The 25,315-nt window shown below is 34.7% G+C and overlaps 1 protein-coding gene across 1 annotated transcript in view; it reads right to left on the bottom strand.

Annotated features, from left to right (window-relative positions):
- Window positions 1–25,315, bottom strand: part of ZNF292 (zinc finger protein 292) — an 88,174-nt gene that overhangs the window by 39,133 nt on the left and 23,726 nt on the right. The window contains exons 2-3 of the mRNA XM_069487775.1: window positions 1,842–1,996; window positions 1,563–1,641 (exon numbers count right to left, since the gene is read on the bottom strand). Coding sequence (XP_069343876.1) covers window positions 1,563–1,641; window positions 1,842–1,996 — 234 coding nt within the window. The remainder of the gene's footprint in view (window positions 1–1,562; window positions 1,642–1,841; window positions 1,997–25,315) is intronic.

The following is a 25,315-nucleotide window of genomic DNA, read 5'->3' as shown; positions in this document are numbered from 1 at the left end:
GGAAGCTCTGAAATAGGAGCAAAGTGTTATGGAAACTCTTAAAGCTTCATGCTATGTTCAAACAAAAAGTCTATTCCTCAAAGCCATAAACATCTTCCCATTGCAACAAAGTTCAAGTACTTTAAGAAATTTTCCATGATAAGCAACTGAATGTAGAGGGATTTTAAGAGTTATTCCCTTCATAATCCACATAAAAAGGTACCAGCTAGTGCTTCTGTTTCAAAAAGGAAAGTTTAGAAGTTTATCTTATGTTGGCAAACAAAATCAAAAAAGAAAGTTTAAAAGTTTATCTTATGTTGGCAAAATATACTAAACATGAGTTTAGGGTATTTATATATAAACATATTTAATTAATTATTTAATTCTGTGTGTCTGAATTATTAATAATTATTATTTAATTATTCTGATGTATCTGAATGCTAAATAATAGAAAGTTCTGAAGCAATTATTTACCTAAAAATGCTTGCTGGGAAAAAAAACCTAAGACACAAGTTACTAATAAGCTGAAGTAGGAACCGGATGATCAAAAAGTTAGTTGCAATGTGACAAACAGGACAAGACTTTCATTTCAACAAAGTTATTAAGCATCGATTATGTGTGAGAGACTATATGGAATCCTATAGTATTAAATAAGACATAAATTCTACCTTCAGGGACTTAGCACTTGATGTAGATTTCAGTGTTTAATATTGAAATAGAAAAGTTTATTTATCTGCCTATTATTTATTTCACATGCTTCTAAAATTTAAGACTAAACCTCTTTAATATATTTCATACAGAAAACCCTAAGGCTGAACGATATTTTAACTCCAGCTAGAGAAACAAAGAAAGACAACTATATATACCTTTCGAAACTAGCTAGCAGGAACATTCTTTTTAACAAACCAATTAATCAAAATTTACCTGAAGCTATAATATATTACCAGCACAATCTAGTGCTTCAAATAAAATTTGAAAAACACTCCAAAACAACTAAGTGCTAAATTGTGTAGTACCATATGTAAGTAGAATGACAGCACTAAATAAAAGAGACAAAGCATGTGTTTTCAGATACAGGAGAAAAAGCATGGGCTTTGCAGTAAAGAACCTTGGTTCAAATAACTATTCTGTGATATTAGCTATATAAATCTGGGCAGATAAATATTTGAAAGTATGAGCCTCAGTTTTCTCACCTTTAAAATGGGGAAAATATACCTACCCACAGAAAGTTTTCATAAGGATTAAATGATACATATTAAATTCTTATAAAGAGATTTTCAGCAATCAGTTAAACTGTTTCTAAATCCAAATGACAGCATTTCTTTTTGTGTTCCCTTACTGCTCTGACAAAGCCCTAATATTTGATCTTAAAGAACAGTCCAATATTCAATCTACCTAAATGTATATATACATTTAGCAAACATTTATTGAGCATCTACTATATGCAAGACAATAGCGTTAATAAGAGTGGTAATTGATGTATGTCATTATTTAGATATTTTAAAGCTTAATTAATTTTTTTAAGAATATGGAAAACGGACATAAGATATACTATATTAACTCTAATAGGTAAAGATTCTCACCTGCACCAGTGACTGAAATTGTTTCCACTGTTTATCTGATAACTCAACAGGTAGACACAGCAAAAGTTCAACACAGCTTCTAAAAAACAAAAAAATGGGTAAAGATACAAATAATTATTAAAATTTGAAGTAAAATAAAACCGGTAATTCATCAGTAGATTCTTTATAATTAACCCATTTAAAATTAAACTATCATAAGACATGAGATTTAAGGTGTTTTGTTTTGTTTTGTTTTTAACAGCTAAATCTAGTTTTTAATTTACTCAAAGGTGTACTCACAATGCCAAGCGTTCCAGAACCAAGGCTACATTTTCACATTCAGAGGTAAGATAAGGTCGGGCTTTAACGTAACTTTGGATAGCCACTGTGTATACCTCCAATAAAGGAAAGGGATCTTCTGAAGTTTTCCATTTCTCTGCATATTCTAGAAGTGTCTGTTTTGGAAGGAATAATAAAAAGTATTCAAAATGTAAATCAAAATACACACTGACTAATCAGTTGTATTTTTCTTTTCTCCCTGAGAAATTTTGAAAAATAACATTTTTATTTATAAAAACATTATTTTAAAAAAATAGCTTATACTGATTAAAATATTAAGATAAATAAAGTCATAGTCATATTTTTGGCAGCTCTCTGCAGGAAGAAAGATAAGGGTTAATTCAGCAATAGCATTTTATCAAGCTAGTTTTAAATAATGCAGATGTTAGCTCCCCTCTTAGGTCAAAAATGCCACCTTTCAGCCAATAATTTCTAAGTTTTAAACGTTACTGATATTTTACAAAGACACCTAAGCAAGTAATACTTGACCAGGCATGAAGTGAAGAATTACAAAGAATATTTTTTCTATTTTTCATATATAAGCAGGTAATTCAATACCTAACAACAAATGAATCACGTATAGTCAGCAAAGGCATGTACTTTTTCAGTCCATAAAAAAATAATAGTATATAACAAATTAATGATTTTTGACAAGCTTTATCATTTAAAAAGTCATCTAAAGACCTTTGGCATTTAAAATTAATATTAAAGATATTAAAGAATGATTATGTTAAGTAATTTTTGGTAATAAAGCATTTATTTTTTAAATTAAGAAACATTCCTCATACTTCAATGAAGTATTTCAAATTCACCTCATCAGAATTACTTAAAAAAAATGCTGCCTATCCTATTGAATGAAAAGATGGAAGAAAATAACAACAGTAGCTATAAAGAAATACACATTGAGACTGCAGCTATTAAAATCATGAATTATAAAAAACTATCTAAAAGATTCTACAGTTAGGCTACATTAAGTGCAACTCTAATTAAATGTTTCTATAATACAGAAGCCTGCCACAATTGGTCCGCTCCACACTGCAAGGTTTAAGATTCATTTAATCACATATGGAAATTCAGATGTCTTTTCCTGGAAAAGGGGGTACATTGAAGGAAAAACTCTCCATCATGAGGGTTTGTATCCCCTGGCACATAGAAGCAACTTTAAAAACAGAAGGGAATGAAGGAGGAAATTGTATTTTACTACCAACACTCAAAAGAAAACTTACTAACTTGTCCTCTCTACTAACCTCTAACTAGCAGAAACAGTAAGATCGATCAGACAAAAGGAAGAAAAAAGGAATAGAAAAGGTACTCTGGTAAATTAAAGGGTAACACTGTAACAGCTTACCTTCTGAATAGTCATATATTCATAACCCTGACCCCTCTCTAACTCTAACCTCTTCCTTTCCTTTCCCTCTAAAAAAGTGAGGGCAAATACCAATTGCCAGAAGAGCTAGAGAAAGAAAGGATAGAAAACCTGCAGCCACAGCGTGGTACATGGTAGGGTGGGTGGCAGGTCCAAAACCAACTCAGATGGCAAAATTTCCAGGTAAAGTTGAAGTGGAAAAATTTGTTTCTCAGATATCCAGGAAAAAAAAAAAAATCTTTCCTAAATCTTTCCCAGACAAGCCCTAAAACAAATTTGTTCTCATATCCACACTTTGACCTCACCTTACCCACTATATTCCAAACTTTCATGGTACAAAATAGATTCTGTGTGAGGATAAAATGAGTCAGGGATAAGTTTCTTAGCTCTACCCAAATTTGAAATACTCAGAAATCCAAAGGTAAAGCCCTTCCTGAACTTTTAAGTTCAGGGTAAGGATAGAGATTCTGGGGGAGAGGAGAATCGGTGTTTCTACACAATGGTGCCCTCTTGGCATTCTCTAAGATGACATAGGACTGTTAAAATATAATGAATGAAGCTGCCTATTCCATCTACACCCAAGACGTTCAGGCTTCAATGTAAACAGAGAAATTAAAGCCTCATATCTGCCTAGTCATGTCACATATAATTGCAATCCAGAAACTCACTTTTGCAAGTGTCGGGGCTCAGAAATCAATACCGCAAAATATTGTGCTTTGACAAGCTGAACTGAAGACGAAGCCTCAAGGTCTGACACCCCCATCCCCATTCCCTCCTGTCTCTCCCAAAGCATAGGATGAAGGTGTTTTCTGAAGTTCCCTCAGCTGCCTAAAGTCTGGACACACCAAAAAAAGAAATCAATTACCTCTCATCCCTTCCCTGAGTTTTCATTAACTGAACTGATAATGCAGGAAGAAAGACTGAAGTCTGTCAACACATTTGGAAAGACTTTTGTCACAAAGCAAAGTCTGTAGACTTTTGTCCCAGGCCACTGTTATGTTCTTCAAGCCCACTGAATTCCTCTAAAAATGATTTACTACTCCCCTAAAATCATCCACATTTCCCTATCTCCCTTTCCCCTAAGAAGGGTATAAAAGCATCTGTACCCCACTGGGGGGAAGGGAATCACAACCAATGGTTAATAAACTTGTATGTTTTTTTTTCTCCTATTAATCTGTCTTTTGTCTAACTGATTTTCAGGGAATCTTCAGAGGATGAAGGGGAAGTTTTCCCTTGGCCCCTACATAGGAGAATTCTTACTCTCTTCTAAACATCCTTCAGATAAATAATAACTTATATTTCTTATGGATCTGTAATGGCTATACTCTCTATAATCTTTTGAGAGGAAAATGACAGAAAGCTATGGACTACTGGAAGATCAGAAAAAGAAAAGATTCCCTTTTGATTAGAACATTTACAAACTGAAATTAGTTCCTGGTTGAACCAACACGAACTAGAAAAGACCATACAAGAAAATATGGAATTTGATGATGCAACCATTCAGTCAAAAGGGATGTTTAATTTATCATTGGTCTTTCAAGCCTTTGCCACTCATAGGCATACAAGCGTGTTATAATAAGAAATACTTGGTCTTTGTTCTAGGTTCCTAGCACAGAGCTCCTAAAACCCTTAAAATATCCTGTGTAGTAAGAGGTATCTGTCTCATGTTAATGAGATGACTTTTTACTGAGGGGCTCCTAGATGGCTTCCTCATGGGAACTGGTCACCAGAAAGACCAAGCCAGGTTTAGAGAGCTGGTACTTTCAGCCCCACCTCCGTGCCCAGCCCCACCTCCATGCCCCTCTCAGGAGGTAAAACGGATTGAGTTCAATCTTCAATGGCCTCTGATTTAATCTATCAGATCTATGTAATGGAAACTTCACAAAATCCTCTAAACAGGACTCAGAGAGCTGAGTTGGTGACACATCCATATCCCGAGAAGGTAGCACAGCCCAACTTCACAGGGACAGAGGCTCCTGTGCTCAAGACCCTTTCAGACCTTGCCCTGTGTACCTCTTCATCTGGCTGCTCATTTGTATCCTTTATATTTAATAATAAGTTATCATAGTAAGTATAGTATTTTCCTGAGTTTTGTGAGCAATTCTATCACATTATTGAACCTGAGGAGGGGGTTGTGGGAACCCCTGACTTTGTAGCCAACTTAGAAGTGTGACTTGGGGTCTTGGTACTTGTGACTGTTTGACCAAATTCCCATACTTTTTCCCCATTAAACCAATGGTTTTTGTTCCCATACCCCTTTAAGAATAAATAAATGTGTCTATATATATTATATTTATATATACATAAGCATATAAAAAGATGAAGATAAAAGTCATTGTAATCTGGTTTGGAGAGGGGTGGAGGGGGTGGTACAGCAGAGAGAAGACAGGGAACAAACCTAAATGTCTTCCTGCAAGGCACCAGATTGCTTCCATTAATGAGTAAACTGTAAGCTAAATATAATAAAAAAAATTTACAACTGTGTAATATGAATGATTGATGGAACTAAGGATGCTTAATCTGGATAATAAGCAGCATTTACTGAATACTTACCATGTGCTAGGCTCTGTCCTGAGAGCTTTACATGTATTGCCTATTTGGTAAACTCCAGCAATATGCGTCATTAAAAATGAACAAAATGAGGCATAAAAAAGGTTAAGTAACAAGTTGCAAGATCACAGAGCTAGGAAAAGGCAAAGGGATTCAAACCCTGCTCCAGAGTTTGTGTACTTTACTATGCTATACATTTCTGGAGAAATAAAAATTTCATTCACAACCCAATTCACAATTCTAAAGGCTTGTTACGTAAGAGAGGAGTTAACCTTATTTTGTGTGGTCTCACAGGACACATTAGAACCGCTAGGTTAAAGTTTTAAAGAGACACATTCCTGCTTCCTATAAGGCAAAACTATCAATTAGAATTAACCAAAAACAGAACAGGTTGGCCTCCTGAGGCAGGTGGTGAACTATCAGCTGAAGTTATTCAAACAGGAGAAAGATAACTCTGACTTCAGGATGCTGTAAAGGAGTCATATTTTGGAGACACATTCCATCACACCAGAAGATACTAGTGTGTGATCATGTGTATGCTCCTAAACTGGTGGCTTATGGATGTTTTGATTGCTGTGCACATTGTTAAAAAAAATTTGAATTTGTTTCCAACATTTAAAAATCTTAACTTTTACATAAAAACGTGGATTTCTCGCTTTTCTTTTGTTAAAAATTTGGCAACTTTGGACCCACATTCCAGCTTGGCAACTGGCTAGAGCTGAGTGATGACCCAAGCTCCCCCACTAAGACCAGCATGGGCTCTCTGGTTGCTACATGCTTCACCTTGTTCTTTAAGGGACCTGTTGGATGCCTACAAGGTATCTGTGGTCACAGCCTGTGCTATATAGTGTGTACTATGGGGCAAGCCTGGGACAGAAGAGAGAAATATAAGCAAAAGAGAGGTTAAAGAATTGTGTTTTAACAAGATCTCCTACACAGTGCTTCTCAGCCTCTTTTTCATTATTGTCTCCTCTTAATGAGACTTTTGACTTTTTTTCCTAATTGTTCCCCAACCTCAATAAAGTTTTGATACCACAGATAAACTGTGTATCTGTTTATGGGCCACAAACCATTGTAATATCTAAGGTTTTGTTTATTCCCTAAGTGCCAAGTTCATCCCCTTGAGAACAAAAATACACACTTCAACAGTTTGGTTCTTCAGCTGATTTCTTGTTATTTAAGTTAGTAGAGACTAGAACGATATTCTCTGGGGAGAAACACGTAAAGATTAATTTCCAGTAGCTTCCTTTAGTTGTTCTAAAGATTATTAGGAGGAAAAACCAAAGAATAGTAAAACCACAGGGGTATTAAATTTAATAAACATGGGGGTTAAATTACATTGCTGTCCTATGTAAAGATAAAACATAGGAGTGTTAGCTACGTTTGTAATGTATACTCATGTTCCAGTTTCAATTTATGTCTAGGATTCTCTAGAATAGAGGTTCTCAAATGTTTTAATTATGACTCTTTACTCTCTTAAAAATAACTGAGGATTTCAAAGAGTTGTATATGTGGGTTATAACTACTGACATTTACCATATTCAAAATGATAACTGAGACTTTTAAAGTATATGTTTATAGGCCGGTCGCGGTGGCTCACGCCTGTAAACCTAGCACTCTGGGAGGCCAAGGCGGGCGGATCGTTTGAGCTCAGGAGTTCGAGACCAGCCTGAGCTAGAGCGAGACCCCGTCTCTACTAAAAAAAAGAATACAAATTAGCTGGACAACTAAAAATATATATAGAAAAAATTAGCCGGGCATGGTGGCGCATGCCTGTAGTCCCACCTACTCGGGAGGCTGAGGTAGAAGGATCGCTTAAGCCCTAGGAGTTTGAGGTTGCGTTCGTGATTTTAAGAATGAAAAGACCCACTGAGTGCCCAGCACAACTACTTAAAGAAGAACTACACCAAGGCACTTTTTCATAAAATTTCAGAGCTCAAGGACAAAGAGAGGATCAAAGTAAGACTGGTGGGAGAAGGGGTGGCAGACTTCTCAATAGCAACACTGGGGTGAAAGGAAAATGAAGCACTGCATTAAAAGCCAAGGGGAGGCCGGACACAGTGGCTCACGCCTGTAATCCTAGCACTCTGGGAGGCCGAGGTGAGAGGAGAGAGGATCGCTCGAGGTCAGGAGTTCGAGACCAACCTGAGCAACAGCGAGACCCAGTCTCTACTGAAAAAAATAGAAAGAAATTAGCTGGACAACTAAAAATATATAGTAAAAATTAGCCGGGCATGGGAGGCTGAAGCAGTAGGATTGCTTGAGCCCAGGAGTTTGAGGTTGCTGTGAGCTGAGCTGATGCCACGGCACTCTAGCCCAGGCAACAGAGCAAGACTGTCTCAAAAAAAAAAAAAAAAAAAAAAGTCAAAGTGAAATTCTTTCTATCCAACTATTACAAGTACTAACACAGAAAAGTCATTTTCAGACATGCAAGTTCAAAAATTTCACCTTCTAGGCACATTTTTTCAGGATGTTACTAAAAGAGGAATTTCACCAAAATGAGGGAATAAACCAGGAAAAGGAGAGAGAATGACATACAAGAAAAAAGCAATCTAACATCGGAGAGGAGAATGAAGTAAGATCTCAGGAAGACAGCTGTATAATGGGCCTGGAAAATAACTATAGCATGTCACATGGCTTTAGAAGAAATTTCTTCAAGATGAAATCTGACAACTATCTAATGTGCTTGAATAAGCTGAGAGGAGATTTACACAACTGAGGGAGAGTTTGGATTGAATTAGTGATAAACACACAGAAAATGAAGCTATGAAAAAAATAAGACATTAATAATTTAAGTCTAGAGAAACTGTACTCAACAATTAGACAGTATACATTCTTTACAAACAAAAATAAAACATTGACAAAAACTGACCACAAACTAGGCCAAACATAGTCACAAGAAATAAGAATATCACACATTTCACATTTTTTAACACAATGCAATAAAGTTAGATACTATTAACAAAATACTCCTGCAAAGAAAACTGCAAACTTGAAAAATTTTAAATGCACTTCTAAGTCATGGGTGGAAGAAATCATAATAGAAATCAGACAATACTTAGAACTGAACTACAGCAAAAACACAACATATCAAACTTTGTAGGATACAGCTAAAGCAATCTTCAGAGGGAAATTTATATTATTAATAGTAGATGCAATGTTTATATTGTCACTTCTGTTATACAAAAAAAATTTGTTCCAAAACAATAGAAGCAAAGCATGAATTTCCCATTTGCTCATATGCTATTTTTTGGGTAAGAAACATCAGATGAAAGCAAAAAACTGTACCCAGCTGAACTGAGCTAAGAATACACAAAATGCACACATCTCAAACATGTACCAGCTACCTCAGTTCACCATGTTATTAGCCAGACCTGTTCTCGCATGATGTTACAACTTTCTGTCCATATTTCAAAGAATTCTCCTTCTACCAACTCACACTAACTCATAGACTGCATCCCTTCTGACATCCACTTTCCTTCTGACACCCACTTCCACAAACTTCCAATCGTTTTCAAGGTAAAGTACCACATTTATTGTATTACAGTAGTTATGTATTTCTTAACCACTTAATAGGTATAAAACTGTGCTATTGTTTTTGTAAGGTTCTGTGTGGTGTGTGAGACTGATGAAGTTTTTGAATGTTGTGCTTCATTTTTTCCATAAGCCCTGTGATTTTTATTGTGTAATTTTGCACAGCAAGGTGATTGTTAGGAATGTGTATGTTGTGATAAAGCAGAACTGACTGCATTAAAAAAGACAAAATGAAAAACAGCCAAAGAGAACATTATTGGGACAAATGGAGAAATCTGAATATATATAATTATATAATATTACTGTGTCAATGTTATTAACATATTTTCCGAGAATGATGATTTGTTGTGGTTAAGAAAATGTCTTTGGGCTTAGGAAATAAATGCTTAAAGTATGTAAGAGAGTTGGAATGTCACGAAGCCAGCTAACTCTTAAAGGATTCAGAAAAGAGAAGAAAAGAAGGAAAAGAAAAAGAAAAGAATATTTCAGATAAAGCAAAATGTGAACTAGTGAACACTGGTGGAAGGTATATGGGTATTCATGGTACTATTCTTGTAACTTTTCTGTATCCTGTAATACAGAGTTTGGAAAAGCAAAATATTGGGGATGAGAAATGTGGTGAATTCTTCCCTCCTCCTTGTATTCACGACCTTTGTCACGACTTTAGAGTACTTTGTATAATGGTAAAGAATATTTTCCTAATCCATATGACTTGTTTTGACCAAAACAATGGGGCAGAAGTGATGGTAGGCCAGCTATAAGTTTAAGCGTCTTGCTCTTTCTTATGCTTCTGCCCTCAAAATGAGTTGATGTGTCCTGATTGGCCTGCAGTCCCCAGGGGAATAATGAGAGCTAGCCATCATCCTCATTGCACCAGTGAAGGCCAACTTATGTCAGTTAACAGCCAGCCAACCTCAAATATGTCCATCAGTCCAGCTAAGATCAGCAGATACCCTGTCAACTATCACCTGACCTCAGATGAGTGAGCAATAATGCCTGTGCTATATGCTGTTAAGGTTTTTACAGTTGTTTATCATGCAGAGTTTGGTAAAAATAACTGGGTTAATTAAGTAGCCAACTTAAATTAGACAAAGAACAGAATAAACTCAAAAAGAGCAAAAATTAAAAAGCAATAAAAATAAGAGTAGAAATAAATGAAATAGAAAATAAAGATACAACAGAGAGGGTCAACAAAACCAAAACCTGGTCATTTGAAAAAACTGGAAAAAAAAATCCATTGGCAGAATAGATTAAGAAAAAAGGGTACAAATAAATAGTATTAGGAATAAGAAAGGGGCCATAACTACAGCAGCAATACAGATTTTTTAAATCATAAAATAATATACCAAATGACCTTATTTCTTATTTGAAATAACTTAAAATCTGAATATAAAGAGAAATGTTCTAGAAAAAGTTATTAAAAATATCTCAAGAAGGAAAAAAGTCTTTACCCACTAAAAAACTGAATCCAGTTTAAAAAAAAAAAAATCACCAGATGATTTTTATAGAAAAATCTAGCAAACAATCCTTTGGGAAACAGATCACCTCTATTATAGAAACTTCTGGAAGAAAGGAAGGGAGATAAAAGAAGGAGGGAAAATTCCCTAATTCATTGTTTGAAGCTGCTAAAAACTTAGAGCAAAACTTGGTATACATGGTATGAGAAAGGAAAAATCATAGGCCAATCTCAGTCATAAAAAGATTTAAAAATCCTAAATGTTATCAAACTAAATCCTACAATAAACTTTTAAAAATTTTAAAAATATTTTGAAACTATCACAAAGTTACAGAAAAGTTGGAAACACAGTACAGAGAAATTGTTTCCCTAAATCATTTGGGAGTTAGTTTCCAATCTAATTCCCCACTGCCTTCAAATAGTGTACGTGTCCTACAAAAAGGACGTTCTCCTAAATAACCAAAGTATGAGCATCTGAAATTAGGAAATAAATATTAATACATTACAACCATTTAATCCTCAGTTTAATCCTTATTCAAGTGTGTCAATCAATTCTTCCAATGATGTCTTTCATAGAAAAGGCTACCACTGCAAACCACACTTTGCATTTAGTTGCCATGTCTCTAAGTCCTAAATGAGACTTACAGACTCTTAAAAAGAGCCTTTGAACCACTGAAGAGTACAGGTCAGTTATCTTGTGGAATATTCCTCATTTCAGGTTTGGTATTTTCTCCTGAAAATACCTGATTAGATCTATGCTATGCATTTTTGGTGGGAATATCATAGAAGATGGTCATTTCTTCTCATTATATCCTATCAAGTGGTACATTATGGATGATGTTCATTTTGATCCCTTGATTAAAGTAGTGTCTTCCCTCCTCACTCCACTTAGGCTATATGTATGCTGGAACTGGCTGCCTCTCTAGGTAGTTCTCCCTTCTTGCTCTGCCTAGGCTCTGACATCCTCTGCCAGGCTGCCCCTCTGCCAAGATGCCCTCCTCCCCTGGCTCTGGCTCTGGCTCTGACCCTCCTCACCAGAGTGCTCCTTCCCCCCAACCCCATGGATGCCCTACTCATCTCACTTGGGCTCTGAATCCCCCCACACAGCCACACCAGTCACCTCCCTATGGGGTCCTCCTTTCCCTGATGAGGCTCTGACCCCTCCCCCATCACCAAGTGACTATGTGGGGCTACCCTCCTCACCCAATCTGGGCTTTGACACTCCACTCTGCCCACCGCAGCACCTCTACCCCCACTGCAGACATCAACTTTGCTCCACCCTATATATGGCTTTAGCACTGAACTATTCAGGAAGGGAAGACAAAGGGCTGCATTGTATTTTTTATATGTTTTTTTGGGCCCAGGAGGCTTTATCCTAGAAATGTGAGGATAGCTTACAATCAGGAAAATCTAATATAATTTACTATGGCAACAGATTATAATGGGGAAACTATATGATTATCTCAATTAAAAAAAAAGACATACAGTAGTGCCTCCTTATTTATGGAGAATATACTGCAAGACCCCCAGTGGATGCCTGAAACCATGGAAAGTACCAACCCCTATACTATGTTTTTCCTATGCATATATCACTATGATAAAGTTTTACTTATAAATTAGGCACAGTAAGAGATTAACAACAAAACAATAAAATAGAACAATTGCAAAAACATAATGTAATAGAAATTATGTGACTGTGGTCTCTCTTTCTCTCAAAATATCTTATTGTATGCAATATTTCTGGACCAGGGTAACTGAAACCACAGAGAGCAAAACCAAGGATAATGGGGGACTACTCTAGGAAAACTGTGGATAAGGAGGGACTACTGTAATAGAAATGCAATTTGAGGTAAAGAAAAATCAAAATCTTACAAGGAATAAAAGAAAAGCTTCTTAACTTGGCAGAGTGTATTCAGTAAAACCCACAGCAAACTTCATTCTTAAGTGTGAAATGTCAGAAGCATTTGTTTTCCAAGTCAAAAACAAAACAAAATAGCCTATCACTCCTATTCAACACTGTAGGGCTAATCAGTGCAATCAGAAGAAGAAATGAAAGTAACACGGCTGGAAAGAAAAAAATGTCATTATTGTAGACTAGACAATCCATGCACAAGAAGTCCAAGAGCATTCAGTACAGGAGCCAATCATTATACAAAATGAACTGCAATTCTATTCAAAAAGTAAGCAATGACAAAGCGTAATTGTTAAAAAGATAACATTCACAATAACAAAACCCATGAGGTACCCAGGAATAAATCTAAAATATTTATAATTTCAGAAAAAATTATGAAACTTCACTTAAAGAATAAAAGGTGGCAGCATAAATGGAAATGCCACATACATGGATGTTGGAAGACAAAATTTAAAGATGAAAATATGGTCCAAGTTTAATCTAAAAAGAAAAAGCAATGCTGATGAAATTCCTCATAGAATTTTTTATAGAACTGACAGGTTGATTGTAAAATTTGCAAGGCCAAATCAATTTTGATGAACCAGATGAGATTACCTGCCTTAATCAGACAGCAGGACTTATCCTAAAGCTATACAGAAATTAAGTAGTGTGACATTATTATAGGCATAGATGATAGAAAAAGAAAGAGGTTTAAAACAGAGCTGGGTATATATGGGAGGTTAGCATATAACAGATGTGCCATTAGAAATCAGTGAAGAAAGTAGTGATTATTCCAAAAATAGTGCTGAAATCACCAGCTATACAGGAAAGAACAATTAGAACATTTAGGATTAAATACCTAAATGTGAAAAGCAATACTTTAAAACTTTAGGAAGAAAATATAGGAGAATATCTTAAGGCCTTGGGGGAATGACAGATTTCTTAAACAAGACACAAAACACACAACTATAAAGGAAGACAATGATAACTGCAGCTACATTAGAATTAAACTCTTCTGTTCACCAAAACTCCATAGAAATCAAACGAAAAGCTATAAACTGGGAAGAAATTTTGCAACACATATTCACAAATACATAGTAACATAGGCATAATACAAAATTCATAATATAAAAATAACTTCTACAAATCAGTAAAAAAGAAACTAATAGAAAAATAGGCAAAGGGTAAAGCAGTTAACTAAACAGAGAATCCAGTAGAGAGAGAAAATTCTGTGATCAACTAAAATCCCATGTTCACTTTGGAGTAAAAAAAAAAAAAAAAAAAAAGATTCTCCTGATTATAACAGAGAAGGTGGTTATTCCCAACTACGAAGTTTGTCAGAAGTCTGACTTCAAAGGGCTGATGTTCACTTTCAGTTCCCAAATCTGCCTCAGCACCTCCCATTTGAGTTTGTCCATCACCGTATTTCATTCTGAGGATGTTGCCTTTGTATCATCTTTCTCCCAAACTGTGAGAATTTAGGAGTCTCTCAAACATATGATGAAATCCAAGATTACTTAATAATCTTACTTCCACATTGTTCTGGTTCAGATACTTGTTCCCTTACATTTCAGTCTATCGTCCCTGGCAAATACCCCACTGCAGTAGTTGTTTCAGCAGCACTTTAGCATTTTCAAAAATAATCAATCATGAATTTGACATAATTCATACTCCCATACACTCAAATGTTAGGGCATGAGGTAATCATTCACAGAAACTGAGCTTCTGACAGCTCTGAGTCCTTAGGTAATTTCCAAAATGGATGCTATAAACACAATCTCCAGACTTTCTCAGAATTCTGGCTCCAAGGACTACTTTGTTGGCAGCATTTTAGTGAAACGAGCCAATCATAACCCCCCAAATTTCCCTATTCCTTACCCTGATGTTGTGTGGCCCATTAATTTCTCTAGTTCTTATAGAATGCATCCTTTGCTATAAGCAAGGCTTACAGAAGCAACTAGATCAATATCTTGGTGCAAAGGGTCTCAATTTTGGACTAATATGAGCATGTTTGATGCTAAACTATTCACAATGCCCACAAATGACTAATTTTCTAAGAAACCTAATATTAATGGAAGCAGAGATTTCAAAAAAATAATGTCTAGTATACAATCTAGAGAGGGAATATTTTTATAGTCCATCTACTGAATTAATTTTCACAATGCTATATAACTGTTTTTCCATATAGAACACTCCAAAAAGGACAATTTTGATCATCAGTTAGTCTCCACAATATTTCTAACTTTGTATTGATTTTCCAAGAACCATAACAGCATATCTCTGGTTGACCTGTACCTTCACACTGTGACTCCCATTGTCGAGCAGTCACGATAAGGTAAACACATGGCTCAAATGTAAGGTGATGATTTTAGCCAAACACACAGCAAAATATCACACATGGAAGGTACAAAATCCTAAAGAGTAAACCCCCTACACAGAATGTAACCCTAATATCTTCAGGGGCCCACCGCCCAGTACATGTACATAATCATAATCAAAGAAGCAGAGTCTAGCTGCCATAAATAATTAGGGTATGAGTTTCAACTCAACTTGCTGGGGCTAAGCCAGAAAAGGTGCCACAGTCTACCCAGTGTGCCTAAAATGGGCCAAATGCCACATATAATAATGCATGCTTACTTTAGAACATGAAATACAATGGTAGGAAACCCAGCTTAAAAGGTAATCAGTTCCCTTCATTTCTATATTCTGTAGTAACTGCCCTAAATGGTAATAAAATTCAACAGAAATAGATTTTTCCTTAGTCACCTATATTTTATTTACTGGTCCACTTTTTGAGTAAAACCAAATGAAAAACATTTTCCGAAAAAAAAATGTTAACCAATATAGGCTGAACTATTAAGATGAAGAACAGTTCTCAGCACAATAAATGTACTGAGACAACTGGATAGCCACACATATAAAGATGAAATAAGACAGTTACCTTGTATCATACACAAAAATTAGCTCAAAATGGAACATACCTAAATGAAGAGCTAAACCTATAAAACTTCTGGAAGAGGTTTTAGACACAACACCAAAAACATGTCTATTAAAAAAAGCTGATAATTGGGACTTCAATCAAAACTTAAAACTTCTGCACTTCAAAAGACTCCATTAAGAAAACAAAAAGCCACTGGCTGAGAGAAAATGTTTGCAAATGATATAACCAATAATGGGCTTGTACCCAAAATACATAAAAAGATGCTCAATATTATTGGCCATTAGGGAAATGCAAATTCAACCATGTGATACCATGTCCTCTAGAATGGCTATAATTAAAACGACAGTACCAAGTGTCGGTGAGGATAGAGAAACTGGAGGAACACTCCTGCATTCATTGCTAGGGAGAATGTAAAATGGTGCAGCCACTTTGGAAAATAGTCTGTCAGTTTTGTAAAAAGTTAAACATAAATTTACTATTCAAACCAGCAATTCAACTCCTAGCAATACACCTAAAATGAATATAATCATGTTGACAAAAATTTTGTACATGAATGTTCACAGCAACACTATTCATAACAGCCAAAAACTGGGAACAACCCAAATGCCCATCAATGGTGTGAATGTATAAACAAAATGTAATATATCCACATAGTTGAATATTATTCAACAATAAAAAGGAAAGAAATATTTCATAGCTTTTGTCCCACTTAGTGAGAATATTCACATATTTTGCTGTGTTTTCTGGGATGCAACCCATGGACCTTCTGAAGTCAAGATACAGTGTATGCACCATATTACTTTTCTGAAAGCCAAAATATTCTGAATTCTGAATCACATCTGGCCCTAATAGTTCCAGATAAGTACTGCAAAATTCACAATTAGTAATTTCTACAAGCCCATCTATCACATTTAAGTATTTTACATTTATAATAACCTATATTAAGCCTCACCCATTTCCCAACTACAAATTTATTTAGTATTTTTTAATTATAAAATGACTAAACGTGAAACACATAAACATGCAATAAAGACTTGGTTATGTTAGAATTTAAATTTTAAGCAAATCAATGTCATTTATGGCATAGATCTGTAGCTATCTGAATTTTCTCCCTGATTCAAGTCAAATTTGTAGAATCAATTTGAAATTAATGAAAAAGAAAATACCAATCAATATATATATTAAACATTGCTTAAAATAGTAATGGTTCACATATTACTTTTTTCAGGAAAAATTAATAACTAATTCAGAGATATCAGTTAAAAAAATACTTAAAATATTCTCAAAATAGAAATGTCTGAAAGCCCCTTTAGCTGTAGCACCCTCATAACCCAGAATCAAAGATGGAAAATATGTACTGTTGAAAGCTATAAATGAATGTGAGTCTTTCAAGTAAAACTGATACTTCTTAGATAATAATTTGAAACTAACTCCAGCTCTACTTAATCCTTTTTTTTAAAAATAAAAGAACATACGTTAAAAATCTGATATCCTCAAATTGTATTCAACTTTCAAAAACATTTATGCTACCATCCCACTTATTGCAGTTAAATGAAATACTAAATTTTCTACTATGGGATGGATTTCCAGAAAAGCAACTGCTAGGATAAAACAAACAGATATGTTACTTTACTGACAGATTTACTGGCCAGATTGCCTTCCCAAAAGGTTTTCTCATTTCCACCAAAGTTTGAGGGCATCTTTCTCTATATTGCCTCCAGTAAGTAGTGATATACAGCCCATTTAAATTCAATAGTTTCTCTAATTTGCATGTATTAAACTATTAACAAATCTGACCTCCTTAAGTTTGTTGAACATTTGGATTTGTTATTCCATGAACTGTACGTTGCTCTGTTCTAGTTTCTACCACATATTGTCTCCCTTCTTGTCACTCTGTAAGAATGTATATATTACAGAAATTCACCTTTTGTTCATCACTTTTGTAAATAATTTTCTGGACCTATTGTTTTGCCTATTGACTTTTATTATTTTTGCCATACAAAAATTATTTTTATATTATGAAATGTATATTTTGTAGGTATAAAATGAAGACTAGAAAGTCTTTACTAGGAATGTATCTCAGACTTCTGGACTAAACACGGAGTCTAGATTATCTTGCAAGATTTTTACTGTGCGTGTGCATGCCATGTCTTTGCTTTTGCACAGTTCTGATATGCACAAATATCAGTTACCACAGTTTAGTTAAATAATAGTCCCCAAAAACCCAGTTCAACTTTTAGGTACCATAGTGTATTACCTTTGAGTAACCATACAAAGTTTGTGGCGAGCTATCTGGTCCACAAATTACTACATAAGTAAGAGTTGTGGACCGTGATCAGTAAGTAATCACATAGCTTATCTCAAAGTCTGCCAGCAACTGGTCACTGGGCATCCGTTTGTTACTCAGCGCATGCACAGACAGCAAAGTGTGTATTAAGTATTAAGATGCAGTTTCAGCTCTCATCATTTATACAGTACCTCAAAGTATACCATGCAAAGCGAAGACTGTGGTATTTAAATCTTTATCTACAAAACAGTTTTGTATGGGGTGTAACGTGAAGGTCCATTTTTATTTTCTTCTTTGGACAGCCAGTTTATGCCAAAATCCTTTCATTAACTTTTCCCCATGGAATTGAACAGTATGTTGTCATACACTAACTTCTCAATATACACCAGAATTTGAATTCTCATTCTATACTAGTTCTACTCATGTATTTTTCTATTCTTTAATTGTTTACATAGTGTTATGGTCTAAATTGTGGGAAAGCAAATCCCCCTTTCACTATTCTCTGGCATAGTTTTCTTATCCATTCTTCAACATTTCACTTTGTCTTAAACTACTAACACTATGTTAACTAATAACGGTTATAACAGGAATCCTTATCTATATCCTATTTTTATTGGGGAGAACTTTAGTGTTTTATCATTTAAAATTATTTCCGACTGGTTTTTAAACATTATTCTTTATTACATTTAGATAATTTCCTTCTATTTTTATTTTATAGAGTTTTTATTAGAAAGGGTGGTTTTTATCAAATGCCATCTTTAGCATCTACTTAATCTGGGCTTATTATATAGATGTCTGTCCAGATGCTTAATCAACACTGAATCCCTGTAACATCTGCTTCATTATAAGGATTTTTTATATATATTGCCAGATTCTATTTCTTAATATTTTATTTAAATTTTTGCATATATAGTCTTTCATATGTGTAACTGTCCTACAGTCTTCTCTTTTGACATTATGTTAAGTTTTGATATTAAAGTTATTTGGGCTTTATAAAATGAATTTGGGAGCTTTCAATTTCATGGCCTACAATAGTTTTAAAAATTGAACTAGTGTCTATTCAGACTTTTCTTGGTTCAGTTTCAGTAATTTGTATTTTATATGTAAATCCACTATTTTCTCATTTTCAAATTTGCTGAATTGAGAAAACCCTTTTCTGCACGTGTGAATGTATCTAAGTGTGTATGGGATTATAGGAGCTTTAAAAAAATTATGGAAGGGTACAAACTAAGCTAATAAAGATTTCCTAGAGAGGTTAGGGTGTACGGAGGAATGTCCATGATAAAAATATGTAAAATAGTCCCTTTTGTGCAAAATTATGTAATGTATATTGGAATGCACAACATGCATGAACACACAGTAATTAATTGTTATTAAATAATGATGGAATTCTAAGATCCAAAAAAATCCATTTTCAACAGGGCCTAAAAAAAACCTTCAACACCCTTAATCCTAAAAAGTGTTTCTATATGTATATTCACTGTTTTAAAGTCACAGAATTGTTGCATTAGATTTAGAAAGACTATTGAGATATTTTGTTGGACCTCCTCATGTGATAAATTATGCCCTAAAACTATACAAAGTATTATGTAGAAAGTATTTTCTCCTGGTCTGTAGCTTGCCTTTTTTAGCATGCTTTTCACCATAAAAAAGTTATTTGTAGTCAAATCCATCAGTGTATCTTTAATGGTTTCTAAGTTTGTGTTTCCCTTAGAAAGCCTTCTCCATTGTAAAGCATATGTCTATGAAAAGAAAATTCTCAAACCTCCCCAGTTATCAGCAATATAAAGATGAAAGGCAATAAGGAGACATCATTTCACCATATAAAATGGTAAAAATTATAAAACTTCAGAAACAAGTGCTGTAGAATGTTTATCAGTAGAGACATCTGGAGGCCAATTTGGCAATATAAACATTCTACATAAGCATATACTTTGAACCAAAATTTCTGGTTCCAGAAAATAATCCTAGCCACATACATGCAAAGATATCAATATAAGAATATTCTGAACCAAACTGTAGCCCAAAATATATATTGCAAACAACCTGAATGCCACTAATAGAAGATAGTTTAATAAATTATGGTGTATCCATGCTAAGGAATGTTATATTTTTAAAAAATGAAGTAGCTTGGAATATAGATGTGAAATGGTGTCCAGGATATATTATTAGGTTAAAAAAAAAGTATGACACAGTAATAATATGGATTATATTATCCCACTATTTAAATATACACATATAAATGAATTATATTTGTTTAAATACATAGGAAAGTATCTACAAAGATACTCAGTTTTTTTAACTAGTTACCTCTGGAGGACAGAATGGAACAGGACAAGGAAGATAGTATCTTTGTATTGTCTCGATTTTTAAATAACAAGAATGCTATTTTTATAACTTAAAAAAATAGTAAAGAAAAAAAATGAAAACAGACCAGTACACTAGTCTCCTAACACTACATACTGGTGAGTTAAGAAAAACTAATCAAATAAAAGTATTGTATGTATCTGACTTAAAGGATGCTTCTAGTATCTAGGAAACTTTGTTAGAACTGAATTTTGAAGGATACTAATGATTAAATCACATTTCTATGGATATACTGACACCAGTGACCTCATCCCAACCAGTGATTTCACTGGCTCCTAGTATATCAAAAACCTTATAGGCAGATTAAATATTAGAGTCTAATTTCTGGGCATTGTATATCACAAAAAAATATTAAAACTGACCAAAAGTAAAACAGACATATGCTTCAAAGATGTTTATCAACTATTTAAATGTTCCTTTGGAAAAACTTTTTCTGCAGACTTCTTGAAAATATATATCCACTGGACTAAGAAGTTTATTTCCAGGTAAATTTCACTGTAAGCAAGCACAGGCAATCTTCATTGCTCCAAGAGCTTAAAAATCTTCTAGGATCTTCTTCCTTGAAAATGTTCACTTCCAAGACAATGTTCACCAATACCTCTGAAAGTACTTGAATGAAGAAAGCTGAGAGTAGAGCATAAACATAAATGAATTTTGTTAGTTATTATGGGGTATTATGATTTGCACAGATGTAAAAATGGAAGGACTGTATATGAAACATAACCTCTGTTTTATAATTTTTTTCCACAATCAAAAGACTTAGAATGCCCCTCTAACACATACATACACAGGCGGTACGAGCTAACTGAAAGAGCTCCCAATGGCCAAAGCTGGAACAATCTGAGCAACAAAATAAAGCAGTACCTGATTGTAACGTGAAGTATAAAATAAATATCCATGAATCCATATTGATGTAAAATAAATGACTGAATAAATAAATGGGGGAGAAGAGAAAAATCTCCCATGTAGAAGAATTCGAAAGAGTTTATCTAGATTCTGCCCTCAGGGAGGCAGAGCATAACATTCACTCCTTAAGTGTGGGGTGCACATAGTGGTTTCCTTCCAAAGAGCACAGTGTGGAAAGGGGGGGGTGGGGTTAAAGAATAACATTACAAGTGGAGAAACCTGACAAACACTAATAAACCAGATGACTAAGGTAAATATCAACAGTGTTAAGTCATGTTGACAATATATACCTTTGATGATGTCATGACAATGGTACTTTACCGCTGCAGTCTTCTTGCCAAAAACCCATAATATCAGCCAAATCATGAAAAAAACAGGACAAATTCTAATTGAGGAATATTCTACACAATATATGACCATTACTCCTAAAACCTGTTAAGGTCATCAAAAACAAGAAAAATTTGAGAAATAATCACAGCTCAGAGGAGTCTATGTAATGTACATCCTAGATGGGATCCTAGAACAGAAAAAAAAAAAAAACATTAAGATAAAAACTAAGGACATCTGAACAAAGCATGGACTTTAGTTAATAATAATAATAAATGAACACTGGTTCATTAATTGTGACATATGTACCATACAAATGCAAAATATGACTAATAGGAAACTGCCTGTGAGCTATATGTGAGCTCACTGTACTATCTTCACCGTGTTTCTATAAAATTAAAACTATTTTAATAAAAACAATTTTTAAGCATTTAAAAAAATCCTTCATTATTATGTTCATTTTAAACTCAATATTTGGCTATTTTTACATGAAAGAAATAGTGAACTAAACTTTCTAAAATAATAAAAAGATTAATAATGGCTGGCTATGTATTATTCTAAACTTAAGAATTTTTTATACAATTTAGAAAATTAACATGAAAACTGACATTCTGAAAACTAATCTTGACATAAGTATTTTCTAAGCACTTTAAATAGTAATCTAAATTTCAAGTTAGCATTGTTGCAAGCTAGTGTTATCTGATTTGTTCTCCTTTACCCATCCAAGGAAATACTCATAAAATCACCCTTGGACATATACAATGTTTATACAGTTCCGGGAACTTAGAGTACTGGTTAAAAATCTGAGATGTCAGGATAAATTAAGCAAAGCAAAGACGCCTATAGCAGAAATACAGGCCAGGAAGACAGTTAAGAGATTTCTACATGTCTGCCAGTTAGGCATCCTTACCTTAAAGACTCTCTTTGCTTAAGCTGTGAATTTAGCAGCCTGGGTTGTTTCCCTTCTAGTACCATTTACATACCCCTCTTTCCAGATGCATTCAGGAGAGTACAATTTCCAGGCAAATAAAGGAGGGAAGCACAAGAATCAAAATTCACTCTGGGAGAGTTGTTTTTCATGTACTGTTTCTAGCAAAGTACAAAATGCTCAAAATATCCAGGAATAAATTACCCAGGCATATTTATTTGGCTTATACAGTCTTTAGGGTTTTATTCCCCCAGACTTTTTGAATTAGTTGCCAATATCTAAGATTGAAACATTACATACAAAAACCTGAATTTCTAGTTTTTCTTGAAAAATCAGAAGATTTAGCAATACTGGCCAGCATTCCCACATGGCAGCAATAAGTAGACAGATAGCAGTTGATGAATCAGGGTAAGAACTCTCTAGTTTCCCACTATCCTTTCCCTATCCAAGTCATTGATTTACATGTCTAGGGTCTGTAGGTATTTAAAGTTACAACTGCTGGCATAAATACCTAACTAGTGAAAGCAGCTTTTGATCCATGAGCATCAAACTATATTAAGTCATCAGTAAGTATCAAATATTTGACCACAGAATAGGTTTATCCAACAGACCTCTAGCTTAAGATCTGGCTGTGGATATGTATATTTTCAAGCATTAAGCGGCAAGACCTTAGAATCTAGAGATTTAATCAAGTGAGTTATTGAATGAGATGACTAAAAAAAAGTTTATTGATATTAATAACGATTGATCTGAACCCATAATTAACAGTGTCATATATAAGTCAGAAAGGACTGACAACTTGTTAATATTTAGTGCAGTAGTTTCTTTTTCCTAAAAACTTGGATCCTTATTTGTGTTAAGATTAGAAATCAAACACATCACTTGAGAAAAAAGTAATTTATTAGCTCATATAATAGCTAGAAAAAACTAGAATGATGATGCACAACTAGAATACTGAATTTACAAAACCATATATACCAAAAGCTCCAGTCTTACCCTATTTGTTTACACCATGAACTTTTGCTGCTAATGGGGGAGTAGATCGAAAAAAATATGAGTTCAAGCTTTCAGAGAAACTATTAGTTCAAGAATACAGGAACAACTATAACAAAAGACTGGACTCAACAGCAACAGAGTGGCTTGCCTCTGCGGAGATCCTTCTACTCCAAATTCCCCAACTTACCCAGGTTTCCCCATTTTTATTATCTGCTTGAAATTTTATCTACTTGAGATACATTCACACAGCATCATAAATTAGATCATTTTCTTCACCAGCTGAGAGTTCCTTTGTATTTATAGGATAGGAGGTTTGAGTGAGGATTCAAAGTGTATTCACGGAAATTCGAGAACATTGGGTACTTGGGAAAGAGGCCTGGAGAAGGGGAGGAAGTGAAAATGAAGTGCTAAGGCATGCCCAAAACAAAACTATTATTTCTAAATTTGACAGTGGTCTTTCCTGCATGGCATGCTGTTCCTAGAATACAAAGTCACATTAAAGTATACACTGTGAATAAAAAAAAAAAAAAAACTTGTGTGTAATTAGTCTGGGAATTTTACCTCCATTAATAACCAAAAAAAGTATGCTTGAAGGCTTCTTTGTATGTTAATGAGTTGACTGACTGACGGCTGGCAGCCCCTAGGGTAGCTTCAGGATGCAATGCGGGCTGGTCACCAGGCAAACACAAGCATGTTTAGAAGTTTGGGACTTTCAGGCCCACCCCTTCAACCTCCAGGGAGAGGTAAGGGGCTGAAGGTTAAACTGATCATCACTGGCAAATGATTTTATCAACAGTGTCCATGTAATGAAGCCTCCATAAAAACCCTAAAGGACTGGGTTTGGGGAGCTTCTGGATCGCTGAACATGTGAAAGTTCCTAAGGGCTGGCATGCCTTGGGAGGGCACAGAAGTTCCCAGAGCCAGTTTCCCCATACATACCTTTCCCTATATATATCTCTTCATCTCTGTCCTTTGTAATATCCCTTATAATAAGCCAGTAAATGAAAAAAGAGTATGCTGAAATTCTAGAATAATACAAAGGGTATGCCAACAAAATGAAAATCACTGTATTAATTAAATTTTCATACTGTGTTAACTGAAGTAGTGCGGATCATAATCCCAAAAAACACAATCCCTAATGTTGAAATCTGAAAAGATTAAAATCCCTAACATCTAAAGTCTTGAAAATCACAATCCTGAAAGATTAAAATTCTGAAATGTTGAACTCCCCAAAGTGAACACTAGGGAAAGAATTCGTACCTTTTTGGTTGTTTGCAAGATAGTTGTATCATATTAGTTGCATCGCATTAGACAGAAGTATTGCCTTGTTATTGTTTGTATTTGGAAATTAAGTATGGTTTAAGGAGATGCATATGGGCACAAGGTTGACAAGGTGTGGACTTAATTTTATGTGTCAACTTGATTGAATTAAGGAACACCTAGAAACCTGTTAAAATATTATTTTGGGTACGTCTGTAAGGGTGTTTCCAAAGGAGATTAGTGTGTGAATCTGAGTGGACCAGGAAGGGGAAGATCTGCTCTCAATGTTGGTGGGTACCATCTAATTAGCCAGGGGCACGGAAAGAGCAAATGTATTGGTCTCTCTATGAGAGCTGGGATGGGCTTTTCTTCTGCTGCCTTGGACATCAGAACTCCTGGCTTGCCAGCCTTTCTTTGGGCTCCAAGACTTAAACTAGCTGCTCTCCAGGGTCGCTCAGACAGAGAGCTTCCCTGGTTCTGAGGCTTTATTGAAGTCTCCTGTCTTGGACTTGTAACATGGAGGGGAGTCTTAGCGTAAGTAGCTCCATTTTGCTTCTGACCCCCTGTGGTAATATCCTTTAGGTTAAAACCTTCTGCTTAGCTCTGTGCATAGGCTACAAAAAAAC

The sequence above is a fragment of the Eulemur rufifrons genome, chromosome 15 (genome assembly GCF_041146395.1).
Source record: "Eulemur rufifrons isolate Redbay chromosome 15, OSU_ERuf_1, whole genome shotgun sequence".
NCBI classification, from domain to species: Eukaryota; Metazoa; Chordata; class Mammalia; order Primates; family Lemuridae; genus Eulemur; species Eulemur rufifrons.
Note: the sequence above shows the minus strand (reverse complement) of the source record. Positions and strands in the feature narration are given on the sequence as shown.